Raw genomic sequence first — 21,213 nt, forward strand, 5'->3', positions numbered from 1 at the left:
ACATCATCTGTATATTGTATTGTGTGTTCACCAAATTCAAGTCACCATTTATGCCCCTTTTCCCCTCTTCTACCTGCTGCCATCTCCCTTTCCCTCTGGTAATCCCTATACTGTTGTCTGTGTATGAGGGTTGGTTTTTTTGTGTTTTTTTGCTTAATTACTCCAACTATTTCACCCAGTCCCTCAACTCCCCTCCCCTTTGACAGCTGTCAGTTTGTTCTTTATATCAATGAATCTTTCTCTATTTTGTTAGTTTATTTTGTTCATTAGATTCCACATATAGGTGAAATTATGTGATATTTGTCTTTCTCTGACTGACTTATTTCATTTAGCATAATATTCTCCAAGTCCATTCATGCTGTAGCAAAAGGTAAGATTTCCTTCTTTTTTACAGCTGAGTAGTATTCCATTGTGTACATGCATCACAGCTTTTTTTATCCACTCATCTACTAATGGGCAGTTGATTTGCTTCCAAATCTTGGCTATTGTAAATAACAGTGCAGTGAACATAAAGGTGCATATATTCTTACAAATTAGTGTTTTGGGTTTCTCTGGATATATTCCCAGAAGTAGAACTGCTGAGTCATAAGGCAGTTTCATTTTTAATTTTTTGAGGAAACTCCATACTTTTTTCCATAGTGGTTGCACCAGTCTGCATGCCCACCAACAGCGCACAAGAATTCCCTTTTCTCCACATCCTCACCAGCACTTGTTGTTTGTTGCTTTATTGATGGTAGTCATTCTGATTGGTGTGGTTGATATCTCACTGTGGTTTTTATCTCTGATGATTAGTGACTTTGCGCATCTTTTCATATGTCTATTGACCATCTGTATGTCATCTTTGGAGAAGTGTCTTCAGGTTTTTTGCCCCCTTTTTTTTTTTCAGGTTTTAAAGCTTTTCATTTGCATATTTTTAAAATGTGCATTCCAATATTAAAATCATTTTAACAAAAAAAGTCGCACTTCAGTTAAACTGTATTTTATAGTCTGTAGGACACCTTGGAAGAGCTTGGCTTTCACTCTAGATTTCACCGTGTTCCACCAGTTTCTTCCTTCACTAACATGCAAGTTCTTTTCCTTCCCTGTCAGCCAAATAGGCAAATGGGAGATTGGATTGTTTCTTTTGGTGTTGAGTTGTGTAAGTTCTTTATGTATTTTGGATATTAACCCCTTATTAGATGCATCATTGGTGAATACGTTCTCCTGTTCAGTGGGTTGTCTTCATTTTGTTGATGGTCTCCTTTGTTGTGCAAAAACTTTTTATTTTGATGTAGCCCCATTTGTTTGTTTCTTTTGCCTTAGAAGATATAGCAGAAAAAATATTGCTATGAGAAATGTCCAAGATTTTATTGCCTATGTTTTCCTGTACGAATTTTTGGTTTCAAGCCTTACATTTAAGTCTTTAATCCATTTTGAGTTTATTCTTGTGTGTGCTGTAAGAAGGTGGTCTAGTTTCATTTTTTGCACCCGTCTGTCCAATTTTCCCAACATCATTTATTGAATAGACTGTCTTTACCCCATTGTATGTTCTTGCCTCCTTTGTCAAGTATTAATTGACCACAAAGGTGTGGGTTTATTTGGGGGCTTTCTATTCTGTTCCATTGATCTATATATGTGTTTTGATACTAGTACCATGGTGTTTTGATTACTATGTCCTTGTAGTATTTTTGGTGCCTGGTAGCATGATTCCTCCAACTTTGTTCTTTCTCAAGATTACTGTGGCTATTCAGGATCTTTTGTGGTTCCATATAAATTTTGGAATATTTGTATTAGTTCTGTCAACTATGCCACTGGTATCTTGATAGAAATTGCATTAAATCTAGATTGCTTTGGGTAGTATTGACATTTTAATGATGTTTATTCTTCCCATCCATGAACACAGTACACACTTCCAATTACTTGTATGTCCTTCAGTTTCTTTCTTCAGTGTCTTATAATTTTCCGAGTACAGGTCTTTTACATCCTTGCTTAAACTTATTCCTAGGTTGTTGGAGGTTTTTTTTTGATCCATTGGTAAATGGGATTGTTTTCCTTAGTTTCCCTCTCTGGTGTTCATTATTGGTGTACAAACACACAACTGATTTCTGGATAATTATTTTGTATCCTGCTGCTTTACTGAATTCATTTATCAGTTCTAGTAGTTTTTTGATGGAATCTTTAGGGTTCTCTCTATATAATATCATGTGATCTGCAGAGCATTCTTAGTATTGCATGTACCGTTCTGAAGATAAAAAGGTGGACAGATGTACACTCACATACACACTATCTCCATGTCCTCTGGGCAATGGGCAATGTCACATGGACCCCCTTGGATCCTGGGATACAGCAGCCTTTTCTAGTTGTTCACTTTCCCTCGTCAGTTTGTGAAAGCAGAATGCAGGATTTCATAAATTGACAAGACATTAAAGCTGAAGGACCTTGGGACCCAGACAACCTAACCCTCTCTTTTAGCAAGTGCAGTTTAGGAGACCAGGAAGGGCAGTGCTTTACCCAAGTTCACAGGGCACCTCATTGGCAGAACTGGGAGCAGGATTCAGATCCCAATTCCCAGTCTATCCCTTTTTATTATATCACTGGGGATGAGTCAGGCTTACCTCTTAAACAGGAGGCAGCTGGGTTCTGTCACCTTGAAGCTCTTGTGTCACTGACCTGGCTAATGATTTCTCACCAGAGTGAAAGGGCTTCATTGCTCACAATTAATCTGCCCTGAGACAATTGGAAATTGCTCATATGCCTCGTCCTGGTGAGAGGGACAGGAGAGATTTTGATTGCTAGAACTTCAGTTACAAAACAATTACAAGCTTCACTTGACTTTGTACAGTGAGGCCCAGGGGGAAATGGACTTCCTTCGGATCCAATGGCAGTGAAACCAAATGGGATGCAAGTCTCCCAGCTCTAGGTTGAAGTCTCCCTCCCTGGGACAACCTACTTTAAAGAGGCTGACAAATGTGGGCTATTCCTAAGTTTCTACATGTATTAGTTTTGAGGACTCGGTGAATCACTTTAATCTCATTAAACTGGTTTTCTAATCTGTAAATGGGGATAATTCACTTTCGGGAGTTTGAGATGGAGATAATGTATATAATGGGCTAGCAAGTGCTCAGAAAATGTTATATTACCTTCCCTTCTAAACTTCAGCATACTTTTTTGAAAGATTTTTTTCCCTATTGAGGTATAATTTATATACAGTGAAACAGATTTTAAGTGTATATTTAATCAGTCTTGAAAATACAGCCACCCATGAAACTATATACTTCTATCAAAATAAATATTTCCATCATCCCTTGGGAACTCAGGGAAGTTCCCTTACATTCTTTAACTTTTCCCCAAAAGCAACCACTAATCTCACTTCTATTTCCAGATTAGTTTTGCCTGTATAGTACTATACATAAGTATCACACAATATGTAACCTTTTGTGTCTGACTGTGTTCATTTACCCTAGTTTTATCTGTGTTGCATGTATCAGCAGGTCACTCCATCAGCATACTTTGTTTTGAATACCTCAGCCAAGGTTGAACTACACCTAGTACTGCTGTAAAGACAAGGGAAATAGGCCAGAGAGGAGAGGGAAGGTCAATGGGTTAGGAATGAGGATAGCTGGGTGCTAGTTTTGGCTCTATCAACACATAACCTTTGGGATAATCTGTTTTGGTCTTCATTGTACAGATGAGCTAACTGGTCTGGAAAGGAAAGGGACTTGTCCAAGATCACCCAGTTAACCAGTGACAGCCAGGGATAGCTCCAGGTCACTCAATTCCTAGTTCACTACACAGCACTGAGATTTTTTATGAAATGGATTTTTATGTAGATCAGTAATGTTCAAGGACCTGGGGTCAAATGGTGAGTTTTACTAGTTACGGCCTATAGATTCCTCAGCTTCATGTTAGTCCCTTTCCTCTGGCTGAGGATTCCTATTTCCCCACCATACAGCTGGAAATTGCCAGCTGTGCATTCTGAAAGAGTATGTTTTAGTTGCAGAGAAAGAAATTAAATCTGGATATTTTGGCCACTCAGACACTGCAGCAATGCCGAGGTCCCCGGTTCCCACTGTTTCTAAGATGTACAGTGTACTTACGGAAGGAAAGCTCTCTGAGCGAGCACTGGGCATGTCTAAAACTAGACCTGCTGGGAAGGCGCTGCAGACAGAGGTGGTCTGTGTACCTTGTGCTTGTACTTTGTACTTCACATGTACTTTGATCTCTTTGTGCTGTTTTTATCTTCAAATGTCTGATCTCCCTGGAGTATCTGAAATGATTCATTTAGTTCTTATAAACCCTCAGAATAACTTTCAGTCTCTGACATTTCAGGTTTAGGGAATCAGCTCATCATTTAGACAAAATACCCAGACTCTGAAGAATGAAAAGTTTTCAGAAGATAGTTTTTCAGAAGAAAACTTTTCGGAAGAAAGAATCCTTTCCACTTCCTCTACCTGCTTGAAGTCCCTGCTGGAGCAAGGAGCCCTAGCATTCAGTACAGCGGGAAAGTGTAAGGTTTTAACCTGGACTTGGTCCAGCTCTCTTTGGATTTCTAAAGTCAGCAGCCCAGGACTTAGTCTGGCAACCTTACCTGAGGGAGGGAGAGTGTGAGCAGTATCTTATTACTCATCTAGTAAAACACATTACAGTGCAGCTTTGCACTGAACACGGGCCAAGTCCCTAGCTAAGGACCTTGCAAAGAAGAGTCAAATCATGAGTCTGCCCGAGACCTAGGCAAGGGGGCACAGCCAGCCAAGAAGTCTCTACTCATCCCTGACACCACACCTCTCTGCAGAGGTAGGGGTAGATTGTATAGGAACAGGCATGGACCACCTTAAACTCCAACTGCATAGCTGTGGGCTGTAGACAAAAAAAAAAAAAAAAAAAAATCTAAAACACTGTAGGCAACTTACACTAATTTCCTTTTTGTAAATCACTTTAAAAAAAGTAATATTTAAATAGTAATTATGGTTACTTACTGTATTAAGCATACTAGGCACCAGATGCTTGTGAGAGAGCAGACGACAGCACAGGCTTTAGAAGATACACTTGGGCGTCTATCCTCAATTTGACCTTTATTTCCTCCTCTGTAAAGGTGAGTTAATGGAGTGTTATGAGAGATTAAATGATATAACGTAACTCAGAATAGTGACTAGCACACAAGAATAATGACAATAACAACCAACATTTAGTGACTACTTACTAATGCCCAACACTGTTTCTACGCTCTTTATACTAGGTCTTTATACTATGCTCCTTACAGTAAGTCCTCACTTAACGTCGTTGATAAGTTCTGCAGTTTTTAGAAAAACTATGCATAATGAAACCAATTTTATTACATAAGCTAATTGATAAAAGCAGAGTTAAGTTCCTACCACATTTCTCATCATTATAAAATGACACTGAAAGGAGACATTATTCAAAGGCCTGCTATACCAGTATTAACTCATTCTTTCTACAACCCCATGAGGAAGGTCTACATTTATTTATTAGTTGTGAGGCCTGTGAGAAAAGCATCATAACTGCATTTTTACAAAAGAAAAAAAAGAGCCTGAGATGTTAAGTAATTTGCCCCAAATCACCTAACTAGTAAATAGCATAGTAGGATTTGAAAGCATATTTCGGGGTGTGGGGGGGAAAGGTGGGGATGGATACAACTGTACTTGAACAATTTTTTAAAATGTTAAAAAGATAAAATAAAAATAAAAAAAGCATATCACGGGGAAAAAGAACATAGACTATGGAACCAGACAGCCTGGGTTATATGCTCCATAAACACTAGTTAATAGTTCAATAAATGCTAGTGATTTCTTCTTATTATATATTCTCATTTAATTCCTTTAGTATGCCAATTAAATAGGACTCATCTCCACTGACTTGATGAAAGAGGCTTGGGTGGCAATAGAGCAAGCTTTGCCCAAATACACTGTTTACCCACTCAGTGTTAGCTCCCTGTTAGAGCTGGAGCCCTCCAAAACTTGCTGCCTCCACAGAGCTGGTTTGGAGCTCTTTTTACTTATCCTCTCTGCTAGAATCTCCCCTTACTAAAGGAATGATGATCACATTGTGACCATTTACTCACTATTATAAACAATGCTACAATGAGCATATTATATACATCTTCTAAAATACAGGGTCTGGCAGATGTAAGGCCTGCTTGAGTGTGGTTGGTAGGGTAATAATATGGGTGTAATAATTTAGTTTTAATTTGAACATTTCCCCTAAAATGTCATATGGTGTGCTTCAGTGTGATTTAAGAGGACTCCTACTAGAGGAATTGCCATTTAAATATTTAAAATATTTATAGATCCCACCAAATTGCCCTCCAAAAGCCTTATTAAATTATAATCCTTCAAAGTGTGAACGTATCTGTTTCTCTCTATCCCCACCAATACTCAATATACTTTGACTTTTGTCAAGAGGATCAGCTAATTAAACTCTTTTTTTTAAAGATTTTCTTTCTTTTTAGAGGGGAAAGGGAAAGGGAGAGAAACATTGTGTGGTTGCCTCTCAAGCGCCCCCTCCTGGCATGTGCCCTGACTGGCAATTGAACCAGCAACCCTTTGGTTCACAGGCCTGTGCTCAATCCACTGAACTACACCAGCCAGGGCTCAGCTTTGTTTTTAAATCTGCATTTATCTTACTACCGGTGATGTAGAATATATTTACATTTTCCTGTTTTGGTGAACTTTGTTCACTTTTCAATTGGCCTATTTTCTTTTTCTTACTGAATTCTAGGTACTTATTTACTGCAGACGGTAATCCTTCCTTTTACATATCTATTTCATCTTTAAAGGTTCAACTCAAGCCTTGACTGGCATGGCTCAGTTGGCTGAGCATCATCCCACAAGGCAAAAGGTCCTCAGTTGATTGCTTCCTGGTCATGGCACATTCCTGGGTTGCAGGCCAGTCCCTGTCTGAGGCATGTGCAAGAAGCAACCAATTGATGTTTCTCTCCCTTTCTCACCTTCTCCCCCCTCTCTAAAAATAAAGGTTCAACTCAATTCCCTTCTCTTTGAGATTCTTGCTGAAAGCTCCAGTCCACACTACTCCCTCTGATGACCCACAGGACTGAACACACATTCATCTTTATATATACGCTCATATACAGTCATCCCTTTCTGCTTGAAGGCTGAAATTGCATTTCCTTGTTCTTTAAACTGGTATTGCTCCTGTCTTCTCCCCTTTTCTTTCTCTCCACCCCAAATATCAACATAAAGGTAGTGTTATGGCCTACTATACTTCAGATCTGTGCTTCTAATTTATATGTACTTAAAACGAGATGTGTGTGATACAAACGTACAAGAAATATTACTGATGATGATGACAGCATGTCCCTTTGCATTCCAGCTTCTATGACAGGAGTCACTCTCCCAATTCCCTTCCCACCCCCAATGCCTTACAGGGCTAGACAGAAATAGAATGGGCAATGTAATTCCATGGAAGAAAATGAGAAGTGGTGGCAAATATGAGCCAGAGAACACAACCACCTAAAAAAGAAACTGTGTGAAGCACTAGCAAATTGTTGTCAAGTAACAATACGTTCAACTCCATGTTGATAGCTTCTCTATTTTTCAAAAGCGAAAATCTGTATTTTATGTTAAATGTACTTTTTAAATGTCAAGCTAACATTGTATGTTTTTGGGGTTGAAAGTGTGATGATGTCAAACTCTGTATGTGTCAATTCAACAGACTCTGAATGAGTCACTCCATGTTTTTGTTTTCACATTTGCTTAAGGAGACAATGAAACATCCAAGACAACTTATGAAAGAGAAAGTCATTTATATCACTGTCAGGATTTAGTTGTTCCAGGGTGGTTTTATTTGTCTGTCAGACTACACTAAACAACCCGAAGGCAGAGATCATATTATTTATCACATCAGTTTCCAACAGGGCCTGGCACTAGAGAAGGTCTGAGAAAAACTTGCTGTTGTTGAACCAATGACTGAATAGATGAAGACATGAATAGGTAACCAATTTACCTTTAGATTATGAATTTACTTCTAAAGTTCAATGTCCATATAATCAGCTCAGTACTTGGCACACTGACCCAAAGTATACAGTAGAAGAGCATGCCTTAACCCCAGTCTTCGTATTCCAATGCAAATATTGGTCAATATTTAATATTCGTGGAACAGGATGTGTGGGTCTTATGATGAAAATGTGACAGCTCTTTCTGTGACAGTCATGTCTACACTCGTGGCTTCCTGGCTCTCAACTCCAATCCCAGTGACCGTCCCCGAGTTTTACACCCCTTTGGCCCACATGTCTGCTGTTCAGGATTTCTCTCTCCCATGATTTCTCTGGGTGCTAGTTTCTGCAAGCCAACCTCTGAGGACAGATGGTTTGGGGTCTCAGCTGTGGACACTGCCTTGTTCTTTCCTCCTCTGCAGCTCCTCCCGCCGCCTTGCCTGCTGTTCACTCATGCAGTCCCTGAAGGCCTGCACCTGTGGCTGGCACTGTCGCCAGTCCTGGTGCTGGGCCATGCACTCCTGCACTGCATAGTGGGAAGCAGCACAGCCAGAGCGGGAGATCAGCTGGTCCAGTGGGTCCTCTTCCTCACCCTCCTTCTTCACCTGTCGGGCCCAGGTATGGCCTTGAGCTGACATCTTTAGGTGTCTCTAGACATCAATGGAAGCAAGGTTAGAATAGGAGAATGATTCTATATGGGGCTCCTCTATTATAAATTACACTGATCACTGCACTATTATAGCTTATTTATGAGTATGTCTCTGGAGACTAAGCTATTTGAAGACAGATAATGGGCCTCATTCAACTGGGTGTCTTCAGCACTAGGCCTGGCACACAGCAGGCATACAAAATGGTTTGAACTAAAAAGAATGAAATAAAGTATGTGAGAATACTTAGAACAACAGTAAATAAACTCAGATGGATTCTGCTAATGGAATTTGAATTAGGTGAAATGTCACCTTTCTGAAGAAGCTATCTCTGATTCACATGCCAAGAATTAATCTCGTCCTGGCTGAGTGGCTCCGTTGGAGCATCATCCCATACACCACAAGGTTGGAGGTTCAATTTCCGGTCAGGGTGCATATGGGAGGCAATCAATCGATATTTCTGTCTCTCTCTCTCTCTATCCCTTCCTCTAGAAGCAATGAACATATCCTTGGGTGAGCATTAAAAAACTAAAGAAAGAAAGAATTAATCTTTCTTCTAACATTGGCCTTATTCTATGGCTGGAGAAGAACAAAGTTTAACACTAGGGAGAGAACCCAAGAATGGGTATAGTTTGACATATGGGAGGAATGGAAAGAGTTGAGTGGCTGTAACATACAGCATGTGGTGGCCAGGCAAGAGATGAGTCTGTGAGGTACTTAACATGAGTTGTATTTGCCCAAACTTCTTCCAAAGATCGTCTGCTTCAGAACGCTGAACAAAAGGTAGCATACAGAAGGAACTTAAAAAAAGGCTTTAAGAGAAATGATCTCAGCCTTTGTACAAATTTCACCATAAGACTATATAGGAACTAGAACTTCTTACTGCCTTTCCTGTGTCTGACTTATTCAACGAATGATCACTGAGTACCTATCATATACCAGACACTACGCTAGAATTGAGATACAATTCCTGCCTTCACAGAATTTATAATCTAGACAAGTAAACAGGCAGCTTACTATACACTGTGTACAGATAGCTCAGATTGGGAACACAGTGGAGTGATGCCTAATCCTGACAAGGGTAGAAATAGGCAGGGAAGGTTTCCTGGAGGAATTGATTTCTAAACTGACTCCTAAAGGATGAACAGGAGTTAGCCAGAGATGGAAAGAAGAATATCCCCGTCAATGGAAGCGCAGGAGGGGCGGGTGGTAATATAATTTGACACAAGAGCAACGGAAAGTTCTGTACGGCTGGAGAATAAAGTATGAGAAGAAAACAAAACAAATGAAACTGGCAAGATGACACAGTATTTGACTACAGCCAGGCCCTGTTAGCCATGTTAGGGTGTTTAGAGGGCAATGGGAAGTGGAAAAGGATTCAAGCACTCCATAGTGCTGCATAAACTCATTCACTTTGGGGGCAGTATAACCTGAGGAGGGGGAAAATGGGCTTTGAAACAAACCAGTGTTGGAAACTAGCTTTGTCACTGACATATTGGGTGACCTTGAACAAATCACTTCATATCGCTTTTGAAAAACAGAGATAATATATGCCCCACAAGATTGTTAAAGACTAAATGAGATAATGCGTGTAAGGGGCCTGGCACGTGCAAAAGAGTTCAATAAATGATAGTTCCTATTACTGTACATGTTTCCTCTTCCTAAATACATTGTGAGCTCTTTAAAGGCAAGGTGCAAACCTTAGAGCAAGCACAGTAGAAAGCAAAGTGCCTTAAATTCTAAACCAAGAAATCCGGGTTTGAATGCCGGCACACGCTTTACCATGCAATCTTTTTCCGTTTCCTCCTTGAGACAATATTTAACTAGCAGAATTACTGTAAGGTTTAACATAATGGTGCCAAATACTTGGGCTACAACTGGACTCAGGAAATGCTACCGTACTCTTTTCCCCCCTACATATCGGCTTCAGTCTCCTTGGCAGTAAACAGAGGAAGACCCTTGCTCAGAGATCAGGGCAAGCTAGATGGCCGGTCTGGACTAGGAAGGCAAGGAAAGAATGGAAAAGCAGAGAAATCCAGGTGGCCAAATCACCTGAGGCTCCTCTCCCACCTTCAGGAGAGGGCGCAGGCTCGCCCCCGTTTTGCTCGTCACGCTTCACCAAGCAAGAACACGGCACCCAGGGCTCACCGAACAGGCAGACAGCAGGACCCGAAAGCGCGCTCCAGCACGTCAGTTTCGTAAGCAGTTGGCACTCTTCCGAAACTCGAGCCGAGAACCAGCCCGGTGGACGCGCGCGTAAAGGAAGTTGCGGGGAGGGGGTGGGGGAAAGAGAGGAAGGGACCCACCGCGCGTTCTCATTGGTGGCCTCTCGGTGTAGGTCCAGTGTAGGTCCCACCCTTCGTACTCGCCTCAGCCCTTTCGGAGGACCCATTTCCGGAAAAGAGCGGAAGAGGCGGGCTGGTGAGGTGGGGTCAAGATGGCGGCGCCTTTGAGGATTCAGAGCGACTGGGCCCAAGCCCTCAGGTGAATCCAGATCTAGAATCAGGACAGAATAGGCGAGTAATGGATGTTGCCTTTACGTCGAGAGTCATGCCCAATCCAGGATATTCGTAGGGGCTACTCATCAATTGTTGAGCGAGCACTGAGTCTAGAAAAAGAAGTCCGAAACCCACATGGTCATTGTTTTTTCATTCCCAGATGGGCTGTCCTGAGGCTAAGAGAACATTTGAACGCTGTGTGATCTCAGCATCAGGACTAGGATCAAAGATTTGGAGAGGAACAGGAAAACTGGGAGGCAGGAGGCCGAGTAGTTATAGTCATTTAGTAGATGTTTATTGGTCGTCAGCTATTTGCCAAAGTCCCAGTACTCACCACCACCACATTGTCTTTGAGTGTGTTTGTCGTTTAAACCACTGTATTCAGTAAACCACGTAGCATCTGCCATGACCATACTCTGACCTAGATAGATGCTCGGCGCTCTTCAGACGCAGTTCAGATGTGTACTCTAAACCGAAGGGGTGGTTCTTGCCCTCAAGCTGACAGTTTAATTGGGAATACACAGCAAACAGTTCATTTATTTAACATATTTATTTCTCTAGGTACCAGGATGAGGACAGCAGTGTCATGAATGGCAACCATTACTACTAATAAGGGTTTTTCTAATTGAAACAATGGTAAAGATGAATAACAGTCTTGCATTTAAGAAACTTATACCTTACTAAGTGGGCAAAATAAAATAACACATTACGTACTGCAGCACAGAATTTGTGATAGATAATAAAGGAAGAACACGTTTATCGAGGGCCACCAGGTGCCTATGAGAGAATGCTGCATCAGGTTCAGAGGAAGTAAGTTGTCCAAGACCGTGCAGCAAAAAAGTGATAGTTGCCGGCAACCTAAACGCCTAGGCCCGAGTGTTAGTGTGATGAGATAATGATGTGAATGATTGGGGAAGTGCATTCTAAATCATGAAGAAAGTCTGTAAGGTGATAGAACACAGACCTTGTATACTAGTCCCAGGTGTCAATTCCTGCTTCATAGCAAAGTGACCTTGGGCAAGTCACTTCTCTCTCAGCTTCAGTTTTTTAATCTTTAACATGGAAATAATAAGAGATACCTTGTTAAATTGTTTTGAGGGTTAATGATGCTATATGCAAAGTATCTAGCACAGGGCCTTGCTTACAATAATCCCAAAAATATCTATATTCTTGATTTTTCAGAGCTACACAGCTAGTAATGAATAGTGAACTCCCTGCTGATGAATTAATTGAGCTTCACTTAACCAACAGATATATGCATTAAACACTTAATCCACTAATATTCCTTCAACAAATAAAGTTTGTCTTGGAATGATTTATGCCTGGGTGAGATGTTAGACTGGATTTTATTTAAATACTGTGGCCAAACTGGAAATTATATAATCTTTCTCCGCTTGCATCAGTGGCATCCTTTTCAGTGTTCAGTGAGCCTAATTAGGCTTTGTCTCTCTTCATAGGAAAGATGAAGGGGAGGCCTGGCTGAGCTGTCACCCTCCAGGTAATGTCCTTAAATTCCCCTTAGAGAAGGAGGATTTACTACCCCTAGAAGAAAGCTTCCTGCTTTCTCCTGGCCCAAATTCCTTGCACAGTGCTCATGGTCCTCCAACCTTCTTGACCAGTCTGTGCTGCACTGACATCACCCAGCTCCTCCATTCTAGGGGAAGGCCTTCAGATTGGTTTTCCATTTGGAAGCCATGAACACTTCCATAGAGACATTGCTGATGCATCTCAAACAGTCTCTTAGCCATATATTATTGTATTCTAAGCAGTTCTATAGCTTGAAGTGTGACCTTGATGATGATTCCTATTATCTCTAGCTCTAGCCCTGACCTCTCTTCAGTTTCAAGCAGTTGTATGCTAGCTGCTTCTGCTTGAAGCTCTAGTTGTCATCTTGAGTTTCTCACATCCAAAATCAAGCTGAGCACTTCTGTCACCAAACAGGTTCTCTTTCCTAATTTTCTCATTTCTTAATTTACTATCATTCTAGGCATCAGAGTGTAAAACCTAGACACTTCACCCTGCCGTATCCAGAGCTCCCAAGTCTTAATCAATTTTTCCTCGGAATGACACTCCTGTGTTATTCCCGTCCATTCATTTGCACTTAGTGTGGGAACACTAAAAACAAAACAAAAAAACCCCATAAATTTGTGAGAACATTTGTTTTACTGATTATTTTTTATTTCAGATAACTTTGATGGTTTTATATAATAATATATTCTAGTTTTATGAGAACTAGTTTTAAACAGTTTTGTGGAAATTGGTGCTACATAGAAGAAGAGAGGATGTTAGCTAGAAGGGCTCATAGTCAAGAGTATTGTTTTGTTTTTAAAGATCGGAACTAATTGGAGAGCAGTTAAAATATAGGTATAGGTAGAGGAGAGAAGGACTAGCCAAAAACCAGTGTCTTAGAGGACAGAAAAGGAGACTGAATTAAGTTACAAATAAATACAAATACAAATAAATACATAGGCATGGGCATGGAAATGTGAAAGTATCTTATAGTCCCAGTTTTCTTTGTGATATTGGAGGTGGGGTCAGCTCTTAAGGGAAGAGAGTTTTGGGTTGTTTTAAATAACAGTTTTATTGAATTAAAATGTGTGCTATCTATGTACTGGATGCTTTACATACATTAATTATTCTTACAACCCTATGAGGTAGGTACTATTAGTATTCTAATTCTTTTATAACATCTTTATTGAGATATAATTCACAAACCATAAGGTTGAACTTTTTAGTAATGAACTATAGAAATGATCCCTGAAAGTATAGTCTTAGGTTGATCTTTTTAAAGTGTAAAATCTGTGGATTTTGGTATACTCATATGTATGTCTGTCACTGATATCCAATTTCAGAACATTTTTCATCATCCTTAAAAGAAATCCTATACCCTTATACCAGTCACTTCCCATTTCCCTCGCCTTCTAGCCACTGATTCTTCCTGTCTCTATTGATTTGCCTATTATGGACATTTCATGTAAATGGAATTATATGATATATGGCCTTCTGTGTCTGTCTGACTCAGCGTGACATATAAGGTTCATCCATTTTGTAGCATTCATTTCTTTTTGTGGCCAAGTAATATTCTATTGTATGATTATACCACATTTTTATCCATTCTTCAATTGATGGACATTTGAGTTGTTTCCACTTTTTGGCTGTTATGAAGGAAGAAGGTTGTTGTTGTTTTTTAAGATTTTATTTATTTATTTTTAGAGAGAGGGGGGAAGGGAGGGAGAAAGGGAAGGAGAGAACCATCAGTGTGTGGTTGCCTCTCATGTGCCCCCTGCCTGGGGACCTGACCCTTAACCCAGGCATGTGCCCTGACTGGGAATCGAACTGGCGATCCCTTGGTTCACAGGCTGGCACTCAATCCACTGAGCCACATCAACCAGGGCTGAAGGAAGAAAGTTTTGATGGCAGTGTAGGTGTCATGAGAATTGGCTGCTGTGAGGAATAGAAAGAATAAAAGGAGGGCAAAACTGCAGTGTTTGGGAACATGAATTGTGTTAATCTGCACAATTGTGTGCTTTTCTGTAGCAGCACTCAGCAGCTTGCATGTAGGAATCTAGAAGGTGGGTAGTTTGATTAATTCTAATTCTATTATATAGATTTAAAAAATACTAAGACTGATCATTTCAGTGACTTTACAAATGTAGAAAGGTCATTTGAGTGTGCCAGCAGGAGATTGGTTGAAATCATGTATCGTGAGGGCCAGACTTCATAGGGCAGCTAGTAAAGCCAGGAGGGATTCATGGAGTGGGACCAAGCGCAGAATTCCTGAATCCTGTTTTTGTGGCATCTTTTTTAGCTAGCATTTCATGCCACTTCTTTGCCAAAAGCTTCTTCACTAGATCTTCTCTAGTCCAAACTTCTAGCCTAGATTGTGAGTTCCCCTGTCAGTGTCCTTCAACTTCCATTTCCATGACTGTTGTAACCAAACTGGTGTATTAATTGGTGCCTCCCTTCTCCTTGTTCTTTCAGACTTTCTTTTGTTCTTGACATGCCCCCCTCCTTTATCTCCTGCCTGGTCCTATCTTTCTTTCAAGGTCCCCCTGTCTCTACAAAGCCCCCCTACTCTGTGAATCCAGAATGGCTTTTATTTCCCTCTTACTCCTAGAACTTCAGTTTGGTGCCAACAGTCATTCGCTGAATAATTTATAGCAACCTGCTAGTTTCTGAACTCTAGGACTTAATAGTCCAATGGGAGGTCAGAAATGTAAACAGCATGTTACTGGCTGCTACAGAATTGTATATATAGGGTGCTGAAGGGGATTATAAGGGAATGGTTTTAACTCCATTCTACCATCTGCATATACTAATGTATAAAATAATGTCTTATTTAGCCCATATGGTTCTACTTAAGTACATTTTCCAGATTAATAAAGCTTAGCTCTCTCTACTGTGTATTATACATATATGAGTATAGTGTGGATAAAGACATGTATATTCATGTTGATCTTCACCTTTCATCCTGGAAGAATTACATTTCACAGCCAGTAAAACTGAGGTTCAGATCACTTTAGTATCTTTCTCTGCAAATGCTGCATTGTGTGTGTCTCTAAATCTCTTCTTAGTTTTTAGCCCTTCAGTGTATTCCTCTCAAATTAGGGTCACTTAGGTGAGTATTCTTCCTACTTCGGCTCATTTTTAACATCAGTACCTGGTTTTCTTTCATGAACCAATTTCCTACCATCTAAACAGATACCTTCAAGGAGAAAAAATGTTAAATTCTTACTATTTTTTGAGACATGCTTCTTTTGTGCTATATAGGGAAACCAACCTTGTATGGCAGCCTAACCTGTCAAGGAATTGGCCCTGATGGCGTCCCAGAGGTTACAGCTTCGGAAGGATTTATTGTGAATGAAATAAACAAGGTAGGTTTTTATGTCTTATAGATGGCACTGTGTCCATGCATATGGTCATACCCATGTATCTATTTTAAATGTTTATACTGGTGTGTGTGTATCAGTGTCATCTCCATTTCACTTGTACAGTAATCACAGTTTTTACTGCCTTTGAATGTCAGAGTTTTCCTTTTGTAGTTACATATACTTTTAAATGCAATCAGACTTCCTCTTCCCTTATACCAGTGCTTTCCAACAGATTAATAATGTGAGCCACTCATTTTAAATGTTCTAGTAGCTCCAAAAAGAAACAGTGAGGTTAATTTAAATAATATATCTTATTTAACTTTAATGTATCATGCATATTGCATATATTTTCCAGAAGCTCAGTATCCTCCATTTATTTCCCATAAAGTTTCCCTTTGGGTTGTGGTTGGGGGGGGGGGGAATATATATATATATAGTACATAAATACATACACTATATAAATACATTTTTATGTTTATAAAAATATTTAAAATATTATTTCTAACTGTAAGTAAAATTATTAATGAGACAGTTTGCATTTCTTTTTTCATATTGTCTTTGAGATCCTATGTGTGTTTTACACTTACAGCACATCTCAATTCAGACTCTAATTTTGTTATTAGAAATACTTGCTATGTATTTAGGTTTTATAAAATTAAAGACATAGATTACATACTTAAAAAGTTTCCTAATAATGGAATCAAATATCAATTTTTAAATTAAACTTTAAATAAAATTTAAAATTCATTTGCATTGGCCATATTTTGAGTGCTCAACAACTTTATGTGGCTGGTACCTACCATATTGTCTGCATAGCACTATAATGTCTGGATGGCCCATGGTGATTCTTTTTCTCATTGCTCTTTGAGGTGAGTGGATAACCAAGCTAAGTGTGGCAGAACCCATGATCTGACTTTTCTTGCTCATTCTGATGGGTGCAGCCAATATGCTCTGGTGAGATGATTTCCGAAGGGTAAACTAGCCTTTCTTCCTTTCTTTTTTCTTATGTAATTAAACTTTTGTAGTTGTAAAATATTTCTGGTATACTGACAAGAACAGAAAATGCAGGTCTGGCACAAACAATGCCCCTTTTTTTAATTACAAAATCATGAGCATGTCATTCTGTAATATAACTATATCACACTCAAGCACACCATATGACATTTAAGATGAAATGTTCATATTGCTGCCCATCTCGTGCAAGACATTCGTGTACCCTACCAACCACACTCAAGCAGGCCTTACTTTTGTCCGAACCTGTACTTGGTTTTCTACATGACATATTTAGCGAATGTTCATTCATTACCCTCTGTGCAAGGTGATAGGCTGCATGTTAACACCATATTTTGCTGTGTGTAATGCACACTTTTTTCCCCAAATTTTTGCGGGAAAAATAAGGATGCGCATTATACATGGGTAGAACTAATTCCATATCTATATAAATGTTTTTAATTCTTATATTTATGCTTATGTGTTAAAAGTGTAACTCTATGAAGCAATAGCAATATCAACATGCAAAATAATACCCTGGAATATGATCATCAGTTTTGTTTCTAATATAAATAAATAATTGAATTAAAAAATTAAAATGAGAGATTTTTTTTTTCTGAAAGTTTGAGCCAAAAATATGGGTGCGCATTATACATGGGGGTGCATTATACACAGCAAAATACAGTATATTCTTAATGTTTGTTTTTTATGAACAGCTGTGGAATTGTAGAAAGTCTCAGAAGATCTGTCCAACTCATAGTTAACTCCGACACTTACTAGTACAAACGCATAGACAAGACAGCAGTATGGCGATTACCAGAGGGAAAGGGGAGTTGGAGGAGGTAGAAGAGGGTATGGGGGGTATAAAGGGTGATGGAAGGAGACTTGACTTGGGGTGGTAAACACACTACAATATACAGATATATTAAGAATTGTACACATGAAACCTACATAATTTTATTAGCCAATCTCACTCCAATAAATTAAATTTTAAAAAAAGAAAAATATATTATTTTGGACAAATAACTTAGTTCCTTGAGCCTCAGTTTCCTCATCTATAAAACAGAGCTAATATTCTACCTCATAGGCTGGTTAGTGGGGAGTGAGACTGCATATGAATGAAACTATAAAATATTACAAAAATGAGTTATTGTTTATTGTGATAGTCTTTTTGGGTTGACATTTTAAATTTCTATTTTGCAGATAGACCCAGAAAGGTTCATTAACCCCTAATAATCAGAGCTCCTTAGACTGGAGTTCTGTTAACTTCAGGTATAATACCCCCTGGCAAGGCTATATTTGTCCTGGGTGTTTCACTGCTGTCCATCCACAGTCTGGGTGCTGACTTCTTTCTTCCCTTCATACTCAGGCCCTGAAACAATTCTTACCTTCCAACATCATTGCTAGTTTCTGCTGTGTACCTGCTGGGTCAGACAGTAAGTGCTTATGGTTGAGCATTCATTTGTTTCCTAATTGCCATGAGTCACTTTGCTATTTGATGTTGCTACATTGTTCTTTTAAACAGATCTATCAATATGCTTAAAAACCTAACCCCAAAAGATAAAAGTTTCACTTTGAATTTTACCTTAGTGTGGAATACTCATACTCCCTTCTCCAACCCCCCAACCCTAAATTCTGTCTATGTTGCTATCTCTTGCAGCTTTTCTTTAAAATATTTTCATTAAAAGCATGATTCTCTGCTGCTGACATTGGAAGGTAGTTCAGCGTTTATCTTCCTTCCTAGTCTGTTTATGGATTAAAGGTTAATTTACAGGTTTGATAAGCAGGAGAAAACCACTGATTCTTGAAATCTTTCACATAATTGGCCCTGAAGAAATGAAGTCTTCTGAGAGTAAACCAGTGCTTACAGAAACCCAAGCACTAAGCTTTCAGAGCCCTTTGCATCCTTGCTTGGTATGAATATTTAGCCCGGAGGGTTTAGCTGACGCCTAGTTTTGGGTACAGGAGACAATTCCAAATCCAGGTCAGCGCTCTGGCAGCTGTAGGGGCTATGTCACGCGGTTAGAAGCAAAAACTCATTTAATGAAAGGACTGCAGGCAGCCAGGCATGGATATGCTGGCTAAGAAAGTACTGTTTGTATAGATATTCCAATTGCCTTTTTAAAGGAGTAGAAGACCTGTAATAAGAGCATATTGATTTTCAGTGATAAATTATAATTTAAAAACTTTTTTCGAATAAACTGAGGACTGTGCTTGTTGTATATAAATTAGTCTTATAAAGAGGTTTCAGAAAATCTTGATTATTGAAGATATTTTCATTATCCAGCAGAATTTCCAGAAACTTTGAAGTACTGTTATGGAAGAGATAACAGGTTAGGGGCCCATTTGTAGGTGCAGCTCCTCAGCTCTGTTAGGAGATACACACTGAGATGACAGTGTTGGTTTTCCGCTAGTTAGAGTAAGGCATTGTCATATCCAATCCCTGAGGAAGGGTTTGTGTACTAAGCCTTTTATATATCTGCACATGCTGCCTTGAAATACCAACATACTTACTTGGAATGGCTACAAAGGCTGCCGTTAGCAAGTCATGTCTCCTGAATCTAACATCTGGTTCTAGGTGTAACTTCCTACTATTGTCACTAGTGTTATCTTGCTACAGTAGCTGGAAGATCTGTGATAATGTCTGGGCCAGACACATGGGGAATCGTAATACAGCTTTGTCTGTGGCGGTGACCAGGCTGCGAGCACGTACAGCCAGTTTCAGTCCTAGGTGGGAATGGGCACCGCCAGCCTGACCAGGCCCTACACACTGTACGAGTGTACCGTTATTTACTGTACCAGTGCTCTCGGGTAACTGTGGAATGGCTGTCAGTGGTCTAACACTTTTTCTGAAAGTTCTGACAGGCAGCAAATTGACTTTTAGACTAGGCCGTTAGGCTCCAGGCTTGAGGGCTGTGCTGTTGCCTCGCATCTGCTGATCCTGTTCCTTGCCCCACTGCTAATTAAGAGTACTGGTATTAGATTTTCTTCTAAAAAATTGATGCTGTCATGTTTGTCTGTTGTATCTTATTATTGGTTTGTCTTCTATGGGACAGTTTAACATAAAAAGATAGTGACATCTCAGTGGTACCAAATTACCTTGCAGGCCTGCAGTGAAAGGACTGCTCAGCTACAAGGGAGTGATAGTTTTGTGGGTGGGGGAAGGAGGGTCAGAGAGGATACACTTCAAAGATGAGGATTTCCTCTTGTCCTGCTGTTCTTTTTAAGAGGCTTTAATTCCGTTGGAGTAGCTTTACTGATGTATTTCATCTTTCTCTCTCCTTAGAAAAGCATTCACGTTTCATGTCCAAAGGAAAATGCATCTTCAAAGTTTTTGGCACCATATACTACTTTTTCCAAAATTCATGCAAAGAGTGTAAGTATTTTGATAAAATGAGGAGAAATGTAATACCATGTAATTTTTTATTTTATCTACTTGTCTAGTGCTGTAAACATTAATAATTAATGTGCCATTCACTTACTGTGATTATAACAGCTGATGAAGTGTGATAGTGTTTGGCAAAACTGGTACTTGGGCCATGTAGAATAGGTGTACACTTAGAGAAAGGAACTTTGAAGTGGAATTGTCTTCCATGTTTTAGCAGAGCTACTCACAGGCTTTTGGGTAATGGTGGTAGTAGCTGATGCTTGCATAATTTGCCACTGCTCATATTTTTGTCCCTTTGCCTACAGGATGGGGACATGTTCTCAAAATTCTAAGTACAGCTTATTGGGGAATAATTTTCAAAGGTCTTTTTGAAAAAGCCCTTTCTACTACTGTGGGCTTTTGGAAGCAGAAGTAAGAAATAGGTGGATAAACTGGTTATTTTAAAGCGTCCACTTCTTATTGTGTGGTACATTTTTATAAACAGCTATTTTTTCCCTTACTGCAAAACAAATACATGTTTAGGGATGAGAATCTAGGGAACAAACAAAAGTGAGTCACTCATCTTTCTGTAACCTAAAGATAACTGTTGTGAACTGTTTTATACAGTCTTTATTAATAGTAATCATAGTAGTAATGGCTAACATTTATTGATTGCCTGCTATGTGCCAGCATCATGCTAAGCTTTGTGTATCATTATTTTACTTGATCCTCCCAATCTTTTTTCTTTAAACATTTTACCAAAATAGGTTTTACAGTACTTGCTATTTTATGACTTGGTCTTTATTCTTTAATAATATATTATGACCCCGGCAGGTATGGCTCAGTTGGTTGGAGCATCATCTCATAAACCAAAGAGTAGTGGGTTCAATTC

General features: G+C 39.4%; 2 protein-coding genes and 1 pseudogene across 6 annotated transcripts in view; 1 reads left to right on the top strand and 2 right to left on the bottom strand.

Moving 5' to 3' along the window:
• Positions 1-7,739: 7,739 nt before the first annotated feature.
• On the bottom strand, positions 7,740-10,925 carry COA4 (cytochrome c oxidase assembly factor 4 homolog). Of its 4 annotated transcripts, none has more exons than XM_045181863.3 (2): positions 10,902-10,925; positions 7,740-8,598 (listed from the first exon to the last, which is right to left on the bottom strand). In XM_045181863.3, exon 2 carries the CDS (start codon positions 8,584-8,586, stop codon positions 8,332-8,334), a length of 255 nt encoding a protein of 84 aa, XP_045037798.1. In that variant the 5' UTR covers positions 8,587-8,598; positions 10,902-10,925; the 3' UTR covers positions 7,740-8,331. The 4 variants fall into 4 exon arrangements, with proteins under 4 accessions (XP_045037798.1, XP_045037796.2, XP_024428437.1 ...); XM_045181861.3 differs by lacking the exon at positions 10,902-10,925 and adding an exon at positions 10,648-10,874; XM_024572669.4 differs by lacking the exon at positions 10,902-10,925 and adding an exon at positions 10,744-10,873.
• Positions 10,926-10,991: 66 nt separating this feature from the next.
• The window catches only part of PAAF1 (proteasomal ATPase associated factor 1), a 32,481-nt gene continuing 22,259 nt past the window's right edge, over positions 10,992-21,213 (top strand). The window contains exons 1-4 of one of the 2 annotated variants that reach the window (XM_024572664.3): positions 10,992-11,079; positions 12,551-12,591; positions 15,864-15,967; positions 20,241-20,330. In XM_024572664.3, the coding sequence (XP_024428432.1) occupies positions 11,033-11,079; positions 12,551-12,591; positions 15,864-15,967; positions 20,241-20,330 (282 nt within the window). In that variant the 5' untranslated portion in view covers positions 10,992-11,032. Of the gene's footprint in view, positions 11,080-12,550; positions 12,592-15,863; positions 15,968-18,371; positions 18,391-20,240; positions 20,331-21,213 lie in introns of those variants that run through there. The other variant, XM_024572666.4, reaches the window with a different exon arrangement.
• LOC112316140 (small nucleolar RNA U3) lies at positions 13,783-13,866 on the bottom strand (annotated as a pseudogene).

The sequence above is a fragment of the Desmodus rotundus genome, chromosome 5 (assembly GCF_022682495.2).
Source record: "Desmodus rotundus isolate HL8 chromosome 5, HLdesRot8A.1, whole genome shotgun sequence".
NCBI classification, from domain to species: Eukaryota; Metazoa; Chordata; class Mammalia; order Chiroptera; family Phyllostomidae; genus Desmodus; species Desmodus rotundus.